This window comes from Onychomys torridus, chromosome 8, assembly GCF_903995425.1.
Source record: "Onychomys torridus chromosome 8, mOncTor1.1, whole genome shotgun sequence".
NCBI classification, from domain to species: Eukaryota; Metazoa; Chordata; class Mammalia; order Rodentia; family Cricetidae; genus Onychomys; species Onychomys torridus.
Genome location: NC_050450.1, coordinates 97,570,539 through 97,591,371, shown reverse-complemented (window position 1 = coordinate 97,591,371; position 20,833 = coordinate 97,570,539). Strand labels below are relative to the sequence as shown.

The 20,833-nt window shown below is 42.1% G+C and overlaps 1 protein-coding gene across 2 annotated transcripts; it reads right to left on the bottom strand.

The window, feature by feature from the left end:
- Positions 1-245: 245 nt before the first annotated feature.
- On the bottom strand, positions 246-19,658 carry Prkar1a (protein kinase cAMP-dependent type I regulatory subunit alpha). 2 transcript variants are annotated; one of them, XM_036195487.1, is made up of 11 exons: positions 19,530-19,658; positions 16,250-16,432; positions 11,343-11,513; positions 10,521-10,612; positions 10,263-10,324; positions 8,959-9,005; positions 8,174-8,332; positions 5,251-5,311; positions 4,047-4,168; positions 3,209-3,290; positions 246-2,495 (listed from the first exon to the last, which is right to left on the bottom strand). In XM_036195487.1, exons 2-11 carry the CDS (start codon positions 16,424-16,426, stop codon positions 2,323-2,325), a joined length of 1,146 nt encoding a protein of 381 aa, XP_036051380.1. In that variant the 5' UTR covers positions 16,427-16,432; positions 19,530-19,658; the 3' UTR covers positions 246-2,322. The 2 variants fall into 2 exon arrangements, with proteins under 2 accessions (XP_036051380.1, XP_036051379.1); XM_036195486.1 differs by lacking the exon at positions 19,530-19,658 and adding an exon at positions 19,127-19,378.
- Between the last annotated feature and the right edge of the window lie 1,175 nt (positions 19,659-20,833).

Here is a 20,833-nt window from a genome sequence, read left to right as displayed (position 1 = left end):
CATGGCTTTGGATAGAATCTTCCTTCCACAACTTAGTGAATCTGCCACATACCCATGAGCATTTTAGCAAAATTTTGAGACCCACCCTTTGACAAACTGAATTGGAATGTATTTAAAAAAAAAAAAAAAAACAAACAAACATTACTTTTTTCAAAACACTAAATCCCAAAATTCATGTTCGTTCTTTCCCACTGAACTTTTGGGGAGGGACAGATAGAAAAAAGGAGAAAAGGAAGAAAAACCGATTCATTTAAGAATTTAAATTATTTCATCTTTTTTATTCCGTGACCTACCATTGAGACAGTCTGTAACAAAAGAACAGCATATATTAGATTAGCACACAGTATATCAGACTAGTATCCAGGAAACAGCAACTGTCCCTTTGGCCATCTCCAATTTCTCAGCAGCCCTAAATTCACCCACCCATCAGAGACACAGTATGCCAGCCATGACTTCTGACTGATACTTAAACTGCACGAAGATAAAGCTTTCAATGTGGCAATTTTTAAATTTAGACTTATCTTGAAAAGTCTAAGAGTGAAAACTACAAAAGGGAGTAACCAGCAAGCCAGCATTTGAGTAGAACTCTCTAGAAAGCAGGGTGTGTCTCTGTATATAAGAACAAAGGGATATATATATATATACATGAAAATGCATTTTATGGCATTCTACATCATTCATTTATTTTTGGCATTTAAACAAATATCAAATTAAGCTTTACTCTAATAACATAATTTTTATTTTTTAAATATAAAAAAGATAGCCAACACAAAGTACAGACAACCCTCATTTAATATATGGAAATTTTAGGAATAGTAACAAAGCAGCTTCCGACCCCACACTAAAGCCTAAGTGAAACTTCTTTCCCAAATCAGTAACAGCCTAAAAGCTTTTTAACCTATCAAGAAAAAAAAAAAAAAAACTATCATAAGCAATTTACGTTAACTGGGAAGGAAGGGTAGGAGGGGATTAATCAGAACCACTTGTACACACATGGAAAATGCTTGTAGTCACTCCCAAATAGAACCCGACAATATACATAAATCATAACATGCCTAGTTATGAACTGTGAAATTTTGTTTAAAAAATAACAGTAATAAAAATAAACTGTTGGGTTATCATTGGAATAATGTAACACATAAGGCTGGAAAATACTGAAATACAGTTAAGACTCAAACACAAGTTTACTTAAAGGAAAAAAAAAAAACACAGACACACACACAAACAAAAAATAATAAAGTTTACCAGAGAAATTCAAGGTTAGACAGGAAAAGGCAGGACTCTCAGCAGGATGGCCTTTCAGACCACAACACAGCCACATCCTACCCACCCTCCTTAACAGACACCAGGGAGAGACTATCTCAAGAACAAAGCTTCCTGTCTCTGGACACCTGACCCCATCCACCTCCAGTAACAATGCCTCCATTTCTTTCTCTGGGGCTTGTCCTGTCTCTGTCTATTCTCAGTAAATCCAATCTCCTAGAACCAGAAACTGAGGGCAGATTACACTAGTTAACCACAGTTAACCAAGAGTGCAAACCTCAAATTCTCACTCACAATTCTGCATCTCATGATCAGTATTTGGCACCAGCTGGATAAGTAGTTATCATCAGAATCTGTGAGATGAGACAGATGTAGTTAAGTCACGACCCAGTACTTGCCATCTACACTTGATTTCAAACTTAAAAGGCAGGTATAGACAGCCACACCAAAGTATTTCAGGGTTGGAGAAGAAACACCAGCAATATACAAAGAACACCAGGCTGAGGGGGCTGAACTAGTTATATCTGTCTGGTAATTAGCAAAACATGGACATTTCCCATACTTTTAAACTAGTTTAATTACAGGCAGATGTCTTTCTACTGTACTAGGATTTTTCTATATCCATTCTTCTAAACCTTAAAGGTTAAAATCATTTATTCTATAAAGAAATACAGCAAACGTGGCCACAGTCTAAATATGTCACTTGTATCATATGGAAATGGAAATTTGTGTCACTTAAAAATCCCTGCACTGTTATTACATCATTACGGTAATTCACCAGTGCAGGACCGCCCTCACCAAAAAGCATGGCACTCACTGCCCAGGTTGAACACTGCACAGAGAAGCGGTAACAGCCAAGTCCATACAACTCTCTATTTATTTGTGAATGAGCATTCAGTTAATGCTCCAAATGAAAAAATGGTGCAGTAAAGCAACTTTTAGTATAAAGAGACAGGAAGCTGTGAAGCCAGTGGCCACTTGGCGCTGCAGATAGGAAGAGAAAGCAGTCTGCATGAGTGAAGCATGGACTGGGGAGAGGAGAGGCACAGTAGGCAGATCTCAGACGGACAGTGACACAAAGCTGTTGTACTGCTGGATGTTTCGCTTGAGAATATCTGAGCATGGGCCAAGGACACGTTCAAACCGAGGTCGGTCCAGCTTAACACACTTCAAAGGGCCACGCGCAACCACTGTGGCAGCCCGAGGACGATTCATCAGCAGCGCAATTTCACCTGGAAAAGAGAAGGGCAATGGCTAAGAGCAGACTAACATCTATAGAAGCCATTCCCTTCAAGGGTCCACTTCTGAGAAAAACAACAAAGATTTACTTTTCTTCTAACTGAATTAAGAGGCCACACAACAACTGCATGTTAAAAAACACTGCCAACTAATAGGTAATAAAGTCACTCTAGTCTTTTATGCCTACAATCCCAACATTCAAGGGGTGGAGGCAGACAAGAAGATGACAAGGAGTGAGAAGCTAGCCTCATTGTACAATCAATTTCAGGCACTGTAGGTGATCTAAGACATGGGTGTGTGTTTATGTGTCCCCACATCCATCTATTAACTGAGTCAAGTTAAATCTTACAATATTTCTCTGAGAACCAAAAAAGAGTATAGGTTAAGAAATTTAACAGGCATCATGACTATAATCCCAACACTTAGGAGGTTCAGGCAGTAGGATGTGCAGAGGGCCAGCCTGCAATGTTATCTGAGGCCCTATCTCAAAAACAAGTACAGGCAGGGTGCATACATTTAATCTCATCACTCTAGAAAAAGAGGCAGGCGGATCTCTGTGAGTTTGGGGGCAACCTGGTCTACAGGGTGAGTTCCAGGCCAGATTCTGCCTCAAAAGTAAGTGAACAACAACAATCAGAAGACCAATTATGAAAAACTACACTAAGAGAGATTTAAATCATGTATCTGCTATCAGAATGTAACATACCGAAATAATCAGAAGGCCCCAGTCGTCCCACTTCAACAAACTCTTCATTTTCTGACCGACGCTGCAGCACAGCAGCTGTGCCCTGTTAGAACATTCAGCAAGAAGCTAAATAGATGCTTCCTAACCCAGAGGGAATATAAAAGTGCTGTGCAATCTCAGCTCCCTTGCACAGGGTAGGGGAGGACTCAGCAGTTATTTCAACTTATCTATGTGCTATGGTCAAAGGTGTATGAGAAGTCAAGTCACCCCCCACCCCAACTCCTTACCCCTATGCCCTGTGATTTCCATTTAACCAGCATCCCGCTATCAAGGTTCTTATCTAGCTCAAACACTTCAAAAGGGGCTTAGAGTCAGGTTAGCAAACTTTATGTAAAGGCCAGCCCAAGTTTGCTGCGTCTTTTGAAAATAAAATGTTTGTAAGACTATCACACTCCAGGTGCATGTTTCTATGGCTACATTTGCAATGAGACAAGAGTCCAGTCTATGAAGACGCTATCAGACCTGCTTAGCAAGCAGGATTATAAGTGGATGTTTCAGACAACACAGCAACTTTTAGACTTGTAAATCATTATCCAATAGCCTAAGCACCTGTGTTTTAAACAGCAATGGTTGAGGGGGGTTTTAGCATAGTAAACAGTAATGTCACCAATCATGTTAGGGCCCTTCCAAAATTCTAATTCAAATTCTTTGAAAACTGTAGCAACCTACACATAAAGTTGTATTCTGAAGTAAAAGATATTTTTAAAATAAAACATCAGGTAGGCCTAAAACTACAAATCAGATTAGCTGCCCCCCTCTAGGTGCACAGCACTAAGGAGTCAAAGGCAGAACTCTATACCTCTAAAATAATGAAGAACTCATCCCCTGGCTCTCCTTGCACCACGATCTTCTGTCCATCTTCAAACTGGACAGGCTCCAATGCATCAGCTACTGTGAGACGTTCCCACTTGTCCAGAGACTCTGAAAGACAACAATCCAAAGAATTCCTTTATATATTTGGTATGCTAAAATAATAATAATAATAATAATAATAATAATAATAATAATAATAGTAAAATTTAAGCAAAAACAAAGTCTACAAAGGTACAACCAAATAGCATCCCCACTCAACATCCCAATAGGAGTGTCTCAGCAGGACTGCTTGCCTGTTACTGCAGATAGTGCTCAGAGCCTTCCTTTAACTCTGGCTAGCTTACATCAACTGCATCCCATGGCAAAGGGCTAAAAAAATGCAATTCTGAACATTAGCATCCAGTAAAGCAAACCTACCAGTAAGTAACAAAAGAGAAAGCTTCCCTGCACACCATTCCAAAGGTTCAAAGTAGTAATTTGTCCACTTAACCCCTCAATTCAGTTTACCTTGTGAATAACAAGGAGCTGGAAAGTACCTTTTGTTCCCACAGACCTAACTAATGTTCAAAACACCAAAATAAAGGACAAATAAAGCAAGAAAGTCAAATCACTGTAACAAAGCCACAGCAGACTGTCATCTGGGAAAAATGACTATCTACACCCCATACAGGACAGGTTTTAACATCTCCCAATCTATGTAAGGAAATCTACAAAAGTATGTCCAATTAACCTGCTCAGTTTTAAATTTCAACAGGTCTGGATCTTTTCAAGAGGCCAACAAAGATATCTAACTTTTCTCAGACAAAACCCATCAAAACCCATTCCTGGGACCAGCAAGGCAGAAGCTGCAACAGACATAACTGTCAATGTCCAGAGCATAAAGGACACTGAGAGTTTCCTGCATCTGTAAAAGGAAGGAGCAGCATCTATGTCATCAGAAAGCTTTTACCAAGTCTAACTACAGAGTCTGTCATATATTAGCAAATTAAATGAATACACATTAAAATTACTATTAACTTTGCCAAACTTTCAACATTGTCAAAATTACATAAGATCAAAATTAGCAAAAGCAAAAACATGTACGAAAACACATATGAATGAGCTACAAGATTTAAGTCATGTAAAAAACTGTGCCAAGTATCACAAATGCTCCAATTTATCAATTCTTCATACAATTTTCCAAAACTCACCTAAAATAGACACTTTACTAAGGAATTCTTCATACATCTTCCTCTTTCTCAGAGTGCTTCCCTATTTAAAAAAAAAAGTCATGTCCAAAAAAGATGTAATTATCACACAATATTACAGAATAATTAATTTACATTTTAAACCAACTAAAAAATAAAGTAACTATGGTAATATATTGTGTACCCTAATAAAATATGCTTGAAGACCAGAGAACAGAACAAGCCACTAGATTAAACACAGATGCCAGGTAGTGGTCGCACACATCTTTTAATTCTAGCACTTGGGAGGCAGAGCTCCGTCTGGCTCTCTGTGAGTTCAAAGCCACCCTGAACTACATGAGATTGACTCAGTCTAGAAGAGAAAACAGAGCCAGGCAGTGGTAACACACACCTTTAATCCCAGCACTTGAGATCTCATGCCTTTGCTTAGGAAGCACACACGCCTTTAATCCCAGGAAGTGACGGCTGGGTGAAGAAAGGTATATAAGGCGTGAGGAGATAGGAACTAAAGCCTTTTCGGGTGAGGAAGCTCATTTGGCTAGAGGTCTATTGACTGAGGCTCTTTCAGGCTGAGGAGTTGGTGAGGTAAGAGGTGGTGCCGTGGCTTGCGCTGCTTTTCTGATCTTCAGGCCAATTTTATCAGGGTACACAATATATCACAAGTAAATACAGAGCTTACTGCTGCTGCTTCTTGACTCATGACCACTTTTCTTTGCACTGAACTGTGAGCCCCTGTGCAGCTCTGCACAAAGCTCTGTGAGGATCCTAAAGCAGCAGCAGGTGTGCAGCCCAAGGGAGGACGCAGTTCTAGGAGGGAGTGAAATACCAAGCAGTTCTCTAAAAAGCAACTAAGCAGCTAATCATGAATGAGCATGAGACTTCAACAGTGTAGCTGACTATCTCCTTACCCACAGGCTCAGGCAGGGAACAGACAACGCCACTTACAAATTGTAACAGGCAGGCCCACAGTCCTAACTAGGCTTGTACAGCCATATCATCATGATGGGTGATGTCATTCTGTATGTTGTGAATATGTGTTGCTCTGATTGGTTGATAAATAAAGCTGTTTTGCCAGTGGTGAGGCGGGACATTCTAACTAGAGAGGAGGAAGGAGAAAGGCAGAACAGAGAGACACTGCCAGCCACCACCATGAGAAACAAGGTGTAAGCCATGAGCCATGGGGCAAAATATAGATTTATAGAAATGGGTTAATTTAAAATGTAAGATCTAGCTAGCCAGAAGCCTGAGCCAGTAGGCCATACAGTTCATAACTGATATAAGCTTCTATGTGTTCATTTGGGTCTGAGCAGCTGCAGGACAGCAGGGCCCTAGGAGCCAGGCAGGAACAAAAAAACTTTCAGCTACACCATCCTGAACACTCTAGATCTATCTAAAACAAAGTGCTGGGTGTACTTGGAAGAAAACAAGAATACTTCATGTGCTTTCTGACAAACTTTGCACACAAGATAAAAGACCCCAGTACTACTACATATACCTGCATTATGTACACGTGTGCATATTACACACACCATCTGCCCTCCATAGTCACAGGTTCCACATCTGCAGTCAATTGCAGACAAATTTTTATGGGTGTGTGTGTGTGTGTGTGTGTGTGTGTGTGTGTGTGTGTGTGAGAGAGAGAGAGAGAGAGAGAGAGAAAGAAAGAGAGACTTGCTCAACATGCATTCTTCTTTCCTACAGAATGTATCAACAATCTATTAAACAGTGTACTGTGCTTTAAATATCAAAGCTAAGGTAGTGATGGCTTAGAACAGACAGGAGTATGTACACAGGTTCTATGCAAACACTACGTCATTTCTGATAAGGGACTTGAACGTTCATGGGTTTTGGTGCACTTGGAATAGAAAACCAGAAAAAAGCCTGCAGCTGAGGAGCTAATGAGAATGGACAGTAGCCAGGAGAGGAAGAGTCATTTTTCCTTAGGGGTGTGGCTGCTAGAAAGCTGCCCATGCACCACTGTGAATTCAAACAGCACTAATGAGGCTCAATGGGATATATGTACATATATATGTATACACACAGGGGTTCGCAGAGGTGGGAAAGGAACAAGGTTCCCTCTCTCAGGTCCAGGGGTATGAAATTGTCAAAGAATAAGTAAAAATGTTGTTTTAAATAAAAATCCATAAGGATTTCAAAGCATATAGGATGACATTTTTTTCTAAACTATGTGTATGCCTGAGTATGAGTTTGTGCACACAAGTGTAGTACCCATGCAGTCTAGAAGAGCGTATCAGATTTCCTGGAGCTGGAGTTACTGGTGGTTGTGAGTGCCTGGTGTATGAAACCAAACCTGGGCCTGCTGCAAGAGCAGTACACACTCTTAATCACTAAGCCATTTCTCTGCAGTCCCAGACTGTGTATCTTCAAACAGCCATATGGGCACCACAAAAACTATTCAAGATGGATAGGACCATTTGCTGGGACTTAAAACATCTAAAGCTCCTCAGTAAGATTATCAAATTTCTCAAGAAGTCTCAATGAATAGAATGCCTCAATGGTCTTTTGCTTTGGTAATTCCTCTAAGAAGGCAGTATAAGTTTATTACTGATAACCCTGCTTCAGTTTAGAGAAGATGATTACTTTCTGAACGGCTTTAAATGACTTTATGCACTTATGCACTTAAAACCAATCCAGTGGGCAATCTATGGTGGGTAAGATTAAGTTAGATTAACCCACTAGCAGACAGACTGCTAAGACGAGCTGACCATTACCTACACACACAAGTTTCTCTGGTTATTCCTGACTTAACTTTTGTTTTACTAACCCTGTCTCAAGTGACATAATACTAATCTGAATCTAATGCCAACTATCCAACCATTAAAAGTAGGGAGAGCCTCATTTTAAATTGGTGATAATAATAAGGGTCAGAATTCTAAATCACGTGCTAAACCCCACAGCCTCTTACCATGAGGATTCTTCGGTAGCTATCCCGGTCAATGCCCCACAGTTTCACGTTTGTCTTTGCTTTGACAGTGGCTGCTCTAGGAGTTCCATAAATCAAAGCCAGTTCTCCAAAGCTCCCTCCTTCCCCAACACTGGTTGCCCATTCATTATTAACATAGACCTAAAATAAAAATGACATCAAAAATGTATTTCTATCTGCATATACAACTGTGTTAATTCTCAGATTTTTCCAAAAGGAAGAATTCTAAACCTGTTTTAAACAACAGCATATACACATGTGCAGAACAGCACAGAGCAAAAACACTGACAGTTAAACAACCTGAAAAAGGTGCCCTAGTGGGCTGTCGAGGAGAAATGTTCAGACAATCATTAATATCAGATGACATACATTTACAGAAAGCTGTGCTGGGCACTTTATGTGTATTAGGTCACTGAATTTCCTAATACCAATAAAAGACTGAGGTGATTTTTATCATTACTTCACTGGTTACTAAAACAAAACAAAACAGAAATTTTAAAAGCTGTACTATTCCATAGTGAAGCCCTAAGCTCTCTTACAGGATACATGCATTTCCCAACTGCTACCCCCAGTGAAAGTAGTGAGTGATATGCACAGACAGGCAAGCGACCTTTAAAAAGTTTGTGTCATAAAAATGCTTGGCAAATGTTGAGGGAATTGACTTATCAAGGCTATAATCATCTGCCTTTGCAAACATTATGCTTGTGCTTAGAAATTGAAAGGTAAATCAAGATTATCAACATATTTTTGCTATTATTAAATCTTACATCCATTTCTCCTTGATCAATCACATAGAAGTTATCCCCTTCATCACCTGGAAGAAAGTAAAGAGTCAGATCATTAACAAAACAATCAATTTAACAGAAAATAGTAAATTTGTGGGTGGATGCTAAGTGACTGAACTTAAGGGAAAAACGAACAAGGTTTTTTCAAAAGACTGACATGAAATTAATCACTCCTTTTGGACATCTCACAATTCTTTTTAAAACTGCACTTTAATAAAGCCACTTATGGCACCCATGAGACAGCTCAGTGTGTAAAGGCACCTGTTGCCAAGTCTGACAAGTTGAGTCTGATTTCTGGGACCCACATGGAGGAAGGAGAAACCAATTCCTAAAAGATACCTTCTGAGCTCCACAGACCAGTGCTGTAGCATGCACATGCATAGGTGTGCACACATGTACAAAAAAATAAGTCAATAAAATCTAATTTTAAAAACGTTAAGCCACTCTCCCTCAACTTGGTATGCCAGACTTGGTTGACTACATGGGAGGCCTTACCCACTCTGAGGAGTGGATAGGGGTAGAGCGGGAGGGAGGTGAGGAGGTGGGAGAAGGGGAGGGAGAGGGAACTGGGGTTGGTATGTAAAATGGAAAAAACTTAATAAATATATTTAAAAAATAAAAAAAATTAAAAAATTTTTAAAAAACATTAAGCCACTTACACATACAGAATTAACTGCTATAGAATGTACAAACACAACAACTCAACAGTTAATAACAAAAGGCTAGGCTGCCACAAAATGGGAAAATACTTGGCTTATGAAAATGTTAAGAAAAAAAGAGAAGTGTCCAACAGTTAAGATTCGTGTTAGCCTACATGGGCAAAAATGGGTTAAGATACTGTAGGAGGCATAGAGTCATGTAACAACAGATGGGCTATATGATGCAGAATGTGAGTGGTTTTGATTATTTGATCTTAAAAAAATAAAATAAGGGGTTGGGGATTTAGCTCAGTGGTAGAGTGCTTGCCTAGCAAGCACAAGGCCCTGGGTTTGGTCCTCAGCTCTGGGGAAAAAAAAAACAAACAAAAAATAAATAAATAAAATAAAATAAAAAGGACATGTGACTTACTGTTCTGAAATTCTATACAATATCCAATGACAACATAGGCATTCCCTTTAACGGTGAAGTTACCAAAACTATTAATCCCACAGAGAAAATGTTCCTTTTAACTTAGAGAATTGTTTAATAAAGAACATGCTGCGGCCTACAGACTCCAATAAAACAACAAAAAGCATCCTCACCTCACCTCCTTTCCTATGATTACAATGCCCGCCAGCAGCTCTTACCTTGCTGAATAACCGTCTCTCCAGCAATAAAGGAGACTGGAAACATGGCATCAAAAATGTCACTGTGGGACAGAAGAGGTCTGGGTTAGACTTCGCAGGTCTTGTCTATAGATTTCAAATAAGCTTGGCATTAGAGCTTTCAGATTCTCAGTTCTGTCACTTGGTGTAAAACTAAGAGCCTAAAACTTGCAACAGTGACAAAGTTTGGTACCACCACCCGACTGGAAGAAGAGTGTGGAAGTACCTGCCAGCACCTACCTTCTCTCATTATCATCAAGGTGTGAGAACAGCACGTTCTTTTCGATGGCTTTGGCTAAAGCAGCCATTGTCTTATAATCTTTTGGTATAACCTAGAAAAATATTAAAGGCCAAATGACCACTTAGAAACCAAAGACATTTCATGTTTGTATCTTGCATTTCAATTAATGGTATTTAAACAAAACTATTTTGAGTTAAATATTTTCACTACAACACAGCTGAATGATTCACAAAGTACTCAACAAATACTGATTAATACCCTTGCCTAGAACCAGGCTTATATTTAAAGGTCAGTACTTGATTCCAAGTTAACAACTAAACCAAAAACACACAGACCAAGATCATTATTCTGAGGCAAAACTAAGTATTTTATAACAGTCAGTTTGTAAACTATGATCAGACAGTATTGTTTGTCTCACAAGCATCAAGTGCCTGGGGCCTATTTCCCCAAAGGTAAAACCTAACTCAGTGTTGGCAGGCTCTAAGGAGGAGCGGACCAGGATGAACGCAACTTGTAGGGTAAAAGGTTAAAAGCCAAAACCTGAATTACATAGTGTCAAGAGGCTGACAGCGTGAACTAAGGGAAAAAGGAATACTGCCTGCTTCTGCTGCAAGAGAGCGCATGGAAATCAGCAATGCCTAAATGCAATTACTCACTGGTTTATAATCACCAGTTTCTCTGGAGGAACTATTATATCTGTTCTCAAGTGATAACAACCAAGCCTTTGTCTTTCTTTGACATAGAACATGTACTCATCAAGGGCCTACAGCTGACTACAAGGCGGGCCTCAGAAACAGGTACTAGTCAGACATCAGAACTACCTTTCTAACATAGGACGCTGCATCTTCCTCTGTGTAAACTTCAGCACTGATAGCACCGCGTCGCCGACGGCCCTTAACCACTGGGTTGGGAGGAGGAGGAGAGATTTCATCCTCCCTGGAGTCAGTACGAGTGCCAGTCTTCTGTAGATTCTGAATCTGCTTTGCCTCCTCCTGAAAGAAAGTTGTTTTTCAGAATCTGAAAGCTGGTACTCTCAAATTCCAATGACAGCCCAGCTAACTTCAAACCTATTCCAATACCAACATAAGAAGAACAAGTCAGTTCCAATGGGGGGGGGGGGGGGGGACGGACACAAGAGAGTAAAATCCAAGATAAGTCACACCAGCACGGTTGCCTGGGTGGCACAGAACACTTCATCAGTGGCAACGCCATCAGTGCTTCCTGAGCCAAGTCACATGAAAAGGGAAATCAAGGATTTCCTTTTATCTAACTGGCCCCTCACTAAAAAGTTCTTAGGGCTGAAGGGAATAAAATAAAAATGTTATCTTCTATTTCTTCACTCATTTCATCCATTCTTTGACTTCTCAAAACATCTTTCAAATTCAAGTTAATTCAGCAGTAAGCAAATTATTTAGAATAAAAGTAACCAAAAAACAAACAAAAACCACCTTAAGATACTCCTCATTTCTCATCTCTACATAGCTCTAGCCCTGCTTCCAGCAAACAGATCAATTCAAGGACTCTGAACTGTGACGAGCAAGGTGCTACCAGAGCTCCTTCCTGCTAGTGCCAGCATTATGGAACTCTAGTTCTTCCGGGCGAAGAGTTATTAATCCAGAAAAAAACACAATGAGAAAAACAAAAATAACTATATTATCCATGTGAGTATTTAACTATAAGCACATTTACTTAACTCAGTATTCTAGTAGTTCTGCTTCTAGAAATTTTAAACAAGCTTATGTGCAATATGACATCTCTACAGAAACATTTCTTCTGATTAGTTTTGTTTTGTTTTTCAAAATAAAACCTTGGAAACAACCAAAATGAAGGTCAGTGGCAGTGGTTACACCATACTCATACATAGTTATCACCCTTGTGTTAGCTGCTGAATTAGCTGAGTCCCACCCTCCAAACCCACTTGAAAGAGAGACACGGCACAAACTTGTAACCCCAGCCCTGGGGAGGAGACAGTACCAGCTCACTGAAGATCGAGGCCAAGACGAGACCTGTCTCAAAAACACAAGGCAGGTGGCTATAAGGAATGGACCCAAAGGTTGTCTTCTGTCCTCCACACACTTACCTACGTGAACACATACAAACACATACACACAAAGAAAAAAACAAACCACTCTTTTAGAAATCAATGTATCTGTAAACACCCACAGATTGCCTTCAGAACAATGGTTACATGCACAGGCAATGAAGGGGTGGGAAGACCTTTTATACTGGCACAATTTCAGTCTGTGACTCATTTAAAACTTTGTATATTTTAGAAAATTCACTCATTTCATTCAGTTAGTCCTAGAAACTGGTAAGACCTTCCTATTTCACATTAACACCAAACACTACAAAACTCACCTAAGTTCAAAGAGTAAAAGAATTAAAAAAAAAAAGAAAGAAAGAAAGAAAGAAAGAAAAATTCTACCTCTCAAACTAGTCTTTGTCATTTCAGAAAATTTTCATTTAAAAATTCACTAATGATAGGCTGGGGAGATGGCTCGGTTGGTAAAGGGCCTGCCATGCCAGCACGAGGACCTGAGTTCAGATCCCCAGGACCCAAGTACAAGTTAAGGGTGGGTACATACATCTTAGCAGACAGGCAGATCCCTTTAGCGTTCGGATCAGCCAGTCTAGCCAGCTAGCCAATCAGTCAACTCCAAGTTCAGTGAGAGCTCCTGCTTCAAAAGATAGAAGAGCACCTGATATCAACCTCTGGCCTCTATGCATGCATACACATGTGCTCCCACTAACATACACTACATACTCAAATGCTATATACTGTACACACACACACTCCTCACAAAGTATCATTTCGGACTGTATTTTAGTTACCCAAATTTTAAAGATAATTCTGAAGTAACAAAAGCATTCTGATTTTGTCTTGTGGATTCCAGTGAGGGTCTAAAACAGCAATCTGAATATAACCTAGTCTCGATGACTCAGAGACATTCCTGAGATCATCCATTTCTAGTGCGTACAATGATACATTTGTATATCCTTACTCTGCTGTGGCTGTTGTCACTCAGCTGTGAGCCTCCCTCTTAGCTCTCAACCTATTTACTGCTTAGTGATTTTCAATTTTCCTGATCTTCTGCATATGCTCTGCACTAAACTGAGCTTAGACTTCTCAACTCTTAGGTTCAAACTGTTTCCACCACTCTTTTAATATGTTCTCCTAAGTATCTGTTTCTTTCCTGCTCTAGTCATCTTTCTTTGTAGACAAGCTTCCCTCCCCAATGACTTAAGGCTTGGGCACATGATTTGCTTGGGCCATAGAATGTAAATGGACATGTCACGCTATTGTGGTCTGCCTCTATTGTGGCCTGGATTTCTGTTCTTTCTCTGCCTTGAGATCAACAAATCCTAGATAATGGCTGTTCTTTCCGCTCACACCCAGAACGAGACACACAAAGTAAAGACAAGATAGGCACTTTGTAATGGGAAGAAATACACTGAAATTCCTGAGCTACATACTGTTGCTGCAATACCTAACTCCTAAGGATCACAGCTATGATATAACTTCCATTAGATTCAACTGTTGCTTCAGCAAAATGGTATCAACACCCTACTTTAGACAACTTAAGTAATGGGAAAGAGACAGACACTGTGTGTGTGCGAATGTGCATGTGTGTATGGTGCTTCACACAGTCTGAAGCACACAGGAGACACTCTAGACACAACTACTCTTATCCACCAGAGAGGCAAGATTCTAGTAAATACAGGCATAAGAGGACTTAAGTTCCAGGCACAATGGTCTGAACTAAAATGCAGCTGTCTCCACTGACTAACTCTATTCTTTTGTGTATTTCTTCTGAAGTCATTGAAGGTTTCAAAAACATAACCCCTAGTTAATGGGGAAGGAGAAGGTAAGAATGTGAGTTTATTTTCAGACATAAAAATTAACATAATACATGAAATAATACTTTGTTAAAAGGCCAAAAATCTAGTTAATTAATAATCCAAGTGGAATATTACATATATTCAACTCTGGCAAGTTGACAAAAAAACCTCAATGTACAAGAAAGGTGTTTTATTGTGTAACTTTTCCTGGGGGTTGGGGGGGGGGGGTGGGAAGGTCCAAGCACATTAACTCTAAAATTCCATCCACAGAGAATCTATAATAACGATTATCTATTGCTTTCCACCTTGGTTAGTCCTTACACACTCCTGCAGTAAATACAGGCTTTGAAATTAGTGTCACGCACTCAACACTCCCTATAAAAAGATAGGCACTTAATGTCTCACCAACTTAATCCTCTCATTTGATTTCTACTGATGCCCAAAGAAGAGGGATCGCCTTACCGTGACCCATTTCAGAACCAGATCTCCAGGAACACGCTTGATTTCAAAACAGAGCACACTCCTGGCCAGTATGCCCATTATTAGCCATTGCTTAAGTAAGAGAAAGCCAGCACTTCTACTGCAAATCCAAGACTGTGTTCAGAGGACGAGTCAGCAGTTTCTTTTCTTCCAGTTAGTCTAATCATCCTAATCAATAGCATTTTAAAGATTTCCAAGGAAATAGTGTAAAATACCTACTTACTGAGCTACTCAAATACTTTTTAAAACCTTCAAATGCATATTCTTTTATGTAAAAACATGGACAGAAAGAAACTGCCCAAACCAATGTGAATATTGCAGATATTTCTACTGTACAATTAGATGTTAAACATGCTATCAGAAATATGAGCCCCAGTATTTTGAACCTCTTCAAGGCTTGAATATGTACAGCAAGCACAGCAAAGTGGTACATGTACGCCCAAACATTTACAGAAGCAAACCAAATCAACTACTTAACACACTGGGTGAACCAAACTTTTGACTGTATCATTTCTTGAGGAAAGTGCACAGAAGCATCATCCTAGATGCAAAATTGTAATTCTGCTTAGAAATGCACATCCTGGAGGCTGCAGAGCAGGCTTGGTAGTTAAGAGCACTTGCTGCTCTCTGCAGAGGTCTCAGGTTCAGTTCCCAGAACCACACGGTGGCTCATAGCCATCCATAACTCTAGCTCCAAGGGATCTGACACCTTCTTCTGACCTCTGTGGGTACCAGGCAAGCATGCAATGCACCTACATTCATGCAGGCAAAACACTCATACACATAAAAATAGGCAAACTTTTTTAAAAAAGACAAAAATATACATCCTGTGTGTGTAACAACACAGAATAAAAATCAAATGCATACTTTCTGGGAAACAAGTCCTAATCAAAAGTATACAGTAAAAATATGGTAACCATCAATCTCCTGTCTCCCCATTCACAGCTATCAAACAGTAAAACAAGAGTTCAGAATTGATTTTGATTATACCACCCCAAGCTAGACACAGATGTAGGATTACAGTCTTAAAGGTGGGATAAACTAAAAGCTCACCTGCTTTCTTGAAGAAGAGCACTAACTGCTTTTAACTATTTCTCAATTCATACAACTGTTATACTACACTTGACTGACTGTACCTGTTTTAGTCAATTTTAAACATTATTTAAAATAATCAAAACCAACTGTTTGGAAACCCTTTAATAGCCAAACAAACAGCATCAATTCAATTTCTGATAGATTCTCATTAAAATTACTAAGAAATCCTCCTCTGTGTGCTAATGTAATTTCTGCTGGACTTCTCATTTGGTCAGAATTCCTCTTCTCCCAAAGGCAGAACCAGGCACATTCAGAAGCATTAAACCTAACAACAACTGCATGGTCATCGTATCGGCCCCTCATTTATTTTTACCTTCTCCAGCCTCTCAAAGTATTCCCGAAGGAATGCCATGGGTCTCTCCGGTCGAGCAGTGCACAACTGCACAATAGAATCCTTTAGCAGGGCCTGGATGTTGTGCTTCTGGACATAGATCTCACATTCCCGGAGACTCCGCTCTTCCTCACTGGCGGTAGTACTGCCAGACGCCATGATTCTCTGGGAGAAAAAGCACAGGTGTGCTGGGTAAGCTAGAAAGTACAAATGCAAATTTGACCTGTGACTTATTAAATTCACTAGACAACAGATTCATAGAATTCTGTTCCCTACTCAATAGTTTGTGTTTAAAGAGGATGTGGGGGCTGGGATATAAAATATGCACAGAATTTGAATTCTTCAAAATGAAACTAAAGCATTTCATTTAGTTCCTACTGTCCAGCCTGAGCTCAGTGTGCACAAGTCAGAGAAGACCCTTAGCTCCTGGGAGGAAGCATGAGCCAGTCTGCCCTGCTGAGCAAGTGAGGCAGTGCTGAGGACTCAGGCCCTGAGAGAACTTCACTCAGTAATCTTCAAAAGACATCATGATGATGACGTGGGAAATGTGTAAATGGTAAACAGGACAGAGAATTACAAGGGCACACAGGTTGGCTCTAAGTGAAAGCACAGAGCACAATGAAGCACATCTGACATTCCCCGGTGCGCACCTCCCGTCCCATGAGCACAGCTAATGTCACACAGCAAACCACCAGGGCAAAGGAGCTGATTAGCCAAATATTAGTGGACTCAAACTTTCTGAAACACAAAAGCAGCCTCAGGTGCCTTTTCTCGGCAATCTTTCATTCCACTGTCGTTCACTAAACTATAGCCCTGGAAGGTAATGCAGTTATCAGTGGAAAGAATTGAGAGGTTGTAGTACCGAAAATAAAACCAATCAAGCAAACTAAGATTTTCTTCATCTAGACAGGAATATGTTAAAATACACTGGTTGAAAGTTTACAGATGACTCAATAGATAAAACTGTATTCAGACTACATTAATGTGAAACAGAAAGACAATAATGGGCAGCCAACCTGCCACAGAGTTAAAAGCTTGGTACTTCTAACGGGCATTTAGTTTTCCTCCTAACTCCTAATCACTAAGCACTTGAGATTAAAAGATGACTCCCTCTCCACTCTGCAAACCATCTGAAAATTAACCACTTTTCAAATGATAATGCTCACAGACCCACCAAGTAAAACTGTGAATTTAAAAGAAATGGAAGGATAAAGAACCATTTCAAAATGCTACAATGTTATCATTTTGTTTTGACAACTTTCAAGATAAAAGTCAATAACAAGCAATTAGCAGACCAGGAGAGAGTTTGTGGTTCCACGACAAGCACACAAATTAGAAACCACTGAGACAGGCACGCTGTTATTTCAGAATAAATTCTAAAGGGAAGACTTTTACTGCAAGGTAACATCTGCTCTTGCCATGCTTCCAGGTCAGACAACTATCTGACACCAAGAATCTACTTCAGAGGAATTTTCTCCATTCCAAATACTGAAGGTCACCAGGAACATGGATAAACCAAATCTTTTATGCTCCAAAATATCCAGTCTCATTTCCACAATATCAGTACATGTACATTTAACTGTCTAGAGGAATCATTCCCAGATCTGGTCTCTGGCTGGTAAAGACCGCCCAACTGGGCCTAGTAAGTGGAAAATGGTTTATGCACTACACAGACCAAAAGGACGGCACTCCCACATATTACTGCAGTCACCATGTGAAACCTCAAATAATCAAACTGTATGGCCTTAATATCTTTAATCGGGCATGTCTTAATTCCACACTTGTGCTTATTTTTCAAAGCCCAACAACTTAGCTTTCCTCCAAAACAAACACTGTAAAGCCATCACTGCACTGTCTATTCATGAGGGCAGATTCCTGAGGAAATTCAGCTCTGACGGAACACTCTCGCTTTCAGAAGGACTACACTGGAAGACATATTTAAAACGCTGTGAGAGCCTGTTGCTGATACGGCCCTCCTCCCCTGAAGGATGCCAAGGAACACTAACGCGGCCTTGGGGTCGTCATCTAGTTGGAGCTTTCTTTTCTCTGCTCCAGAAACCTATCGACTGGGGTTCCCTCGAGTCACCGGCTGTCCCCACACCCGTCCTGAGCTGGAGGGGTTAACGGGCGCCGCGTATTTTCAAGAGGGAGGACAGGAAAAGTGCCTGCCCTTCACTTCACTTAGGTCATGAGCACTGCGTGCAGAAGGACGACCCTCATCCCTCACCAGGCAGAAGGCCCCAGACGCTGAGCAGGAGGCCTGGGGAAAGCTGGGGGAGGCGCTGGGGGCTGGAAATCAGGAAAGATGGAGAAGCGAGAGGGGACAAAGAGAAACGGAGCTAGCCTGGAGTCAGCGAGCGGAGGGGTGGAGGGAGACGAGCCCGCGAAGGGGAGGGGAAGCAAGCGCAGAAATGACCGAGTGGAGACTACAGCCGAGTATCACGACCAGGGCAGAAGGACCACGGCGGATTCCGGTTAAAAACCGGGCTGTTGTCCTTCAGGAAGTGGGGGAGGGAGGACGAGCGCGGAGGCCGCGGCGCGCGGGGGCGGAGGCGGCCGGGGAGCCGAGGGAGGCCCGAAGGCCGCGCACGGCTGGGGACACGGAACCGCGAAGGCCGGGGGCGCGACGGTGGGGGGCACGGGCGGCCTAGGGACCCCGTGAGGAGGGCTGCAGGTGCGGCCCGGGAGTGCGAGGCCTGCGCGAGGCTCCCCGGCCGCCTCGGAGGCGCAGGGGGTGCGGCCGTCCCCCCGCAGCGCGCTCCCCGGGGCGCCATCTTGGCTCGCTCCCGCGCCTCCAGGAACGCGCGGCGGGGCACCGCGGCCGGTGGCTCCCGGGGCAGCCCGCGGACCCGCACTCACCTGCGGACGGGCGGCGGCGCGGGCGGGACTTGCACGGGGCGAGGCTGCCGGGGTACCGGGCGTCCTCAGCGTTCAGCTCGCAGCCTCACTCCACTCAGCGATAGCGGCTCCGCGACGGCTCCACCGGAAACGAGCCGACCGCGGCCAATCAGAGCTCGGCTGCTGACGTCAATGCGCCTCGCTCTGGCCAGAGCGGTTGCCTTGGCAACCTTAAAGGGGCAGACGCCTGGCTTCCTCCTCCCCCACCCTCCGCCGTCGTCTTCTGGCTAGAATCGTTCTCTTGCAGCGCAGTTATCCATCTTATGTCGTCGTGTATGCACAGCCCCTCCCTCGACCCCATCTTTTCCTTCTCTTCCCGCTAACCTAGTTTCTGTCTCCTTTCTTTCACTTGCCCCATCCTTACCTGTCTTTAGGTGACTGGGGGATCCTCTAGATTCTTCTGCTGCTGGGAGGTCTCAGCCTCTCTCCTCGGTTCCTCCCAGGGCCCTCACGTCTGCCTCCCTCCACGCCTCTGCCTTTTCTCCCTCCCTTCAACCCCTCCTCCAGCTGACCCACGTGGGACGTTTCGGTGACAGGTGGGCGACTCCGCCCTGGGTCCTGTGGGGCGGGGGAGGGGGAGTTAGGACGCCGGGCAGGCGGGGAGATTCCTGCTGTTTTCCAGGCCCTGGAAGAGGCGGAGGCCCTAGGGGATCTGCCACAGCTGAGCGCAAGCGGATGCTGGGATGCTCATGCTAGACAGACAGCAAGCACATCCTGAATAGGCCCCGCGATACCCCGGGCTCCGGACTCGGCCTGTCATCCGGTCCAAGAAATCTGACCCTCATCAAGCCTCTGCTTGGCTAATCTGACTGCTGTCATCAGTGGAGGCCCTATGGTGCCTACAGAGGCACAAGACAGGGAAAAAGACTTCCAAAAGGAGACTTGAGTCCTACTAATGCCCCCCATATCATGCCTGATTGCATGGTGTGCAGTACAGACGGGCAGATCATGTCAATGACCACACAAGAAATCTCAGCTGCAGGAAAAAAACGGGAGAATTTTGGAGAAAAGTCGACTGCGTTATTTCTTCAGCCAACTTTCCCCCTTAAATATCCGAAAATGAATACAGGAGAGACAATTTTAGACATACGCAGTTACATGAATAAAGTGGGCCTAAATAAATACATAAATTAGGCACTTGCAGTGTGTGGGTCTGCATGGCTGCAGGTATTAACAGCATGTATGTTCTAGGGCAGTGTGTGTAGAAAACATCATGGATTTAACACTAGATACCCCAAAAGGTGATAATATCTCCTGCATCATTTTCTTATTGATCCCAGGTTAAGATATTTGAGCTAAATAGTATCTTTAAATTTCACTTTATTTTTACTTTTTCAATGTAGCTATTAGAAACTCTTAGTTACATTTCACATGTCTTATTGTATTTCTGATAGGCAGAGCTGTCTTATGAGCCTGTCTTCATCTTTAAATCCCCCAGACTAAAATAAAGGCTCTGAATATTAGTTATGATTACTCTCTGGCAGTCAGGGGAAGGAAAGGGGGATAGAAAAAGGACGTTGCTCCCTTCGATGCACCCCCACCCCCAGCATGTTGACCATTGGCTTTTTTTCCAGAGATGAATGGAATGGAAGATTAAAGGCGGTCATATAGGATTTCACCCTCTCCAGTACAAAGAAAGGCTGATAAACTCAACCCTAAACTGGCAAA

What these genes read in the sequence shown, in the direction of transcription:
- Prkar1a (XM_036195487.1), bottom strand. Translation starts at nt 16,426, where the DNA reads ATGGCGTCTGGCAGTACTACCGCCAGTGAGGAAGAGCGGAGTCTCCGG. An exon ending in GCTACCGAAGAATCCTCATG is followed by an intron (nt 5,312 to 8,173) that starts GTAAGAGGCTGT and finishes TTTTTTAAATAG; the next exon opens with GGAAGCACTCTGAGAAAGAG. An exon ending in GGGGCCTTCTGATTATTTCG is followed by an intron (nt 2,496 to 3,208) that starts GTATGTTACATT and finishes TCTCTTTTCCAG; the next exon opens with GTGAAATTGCGCTGCTGATG.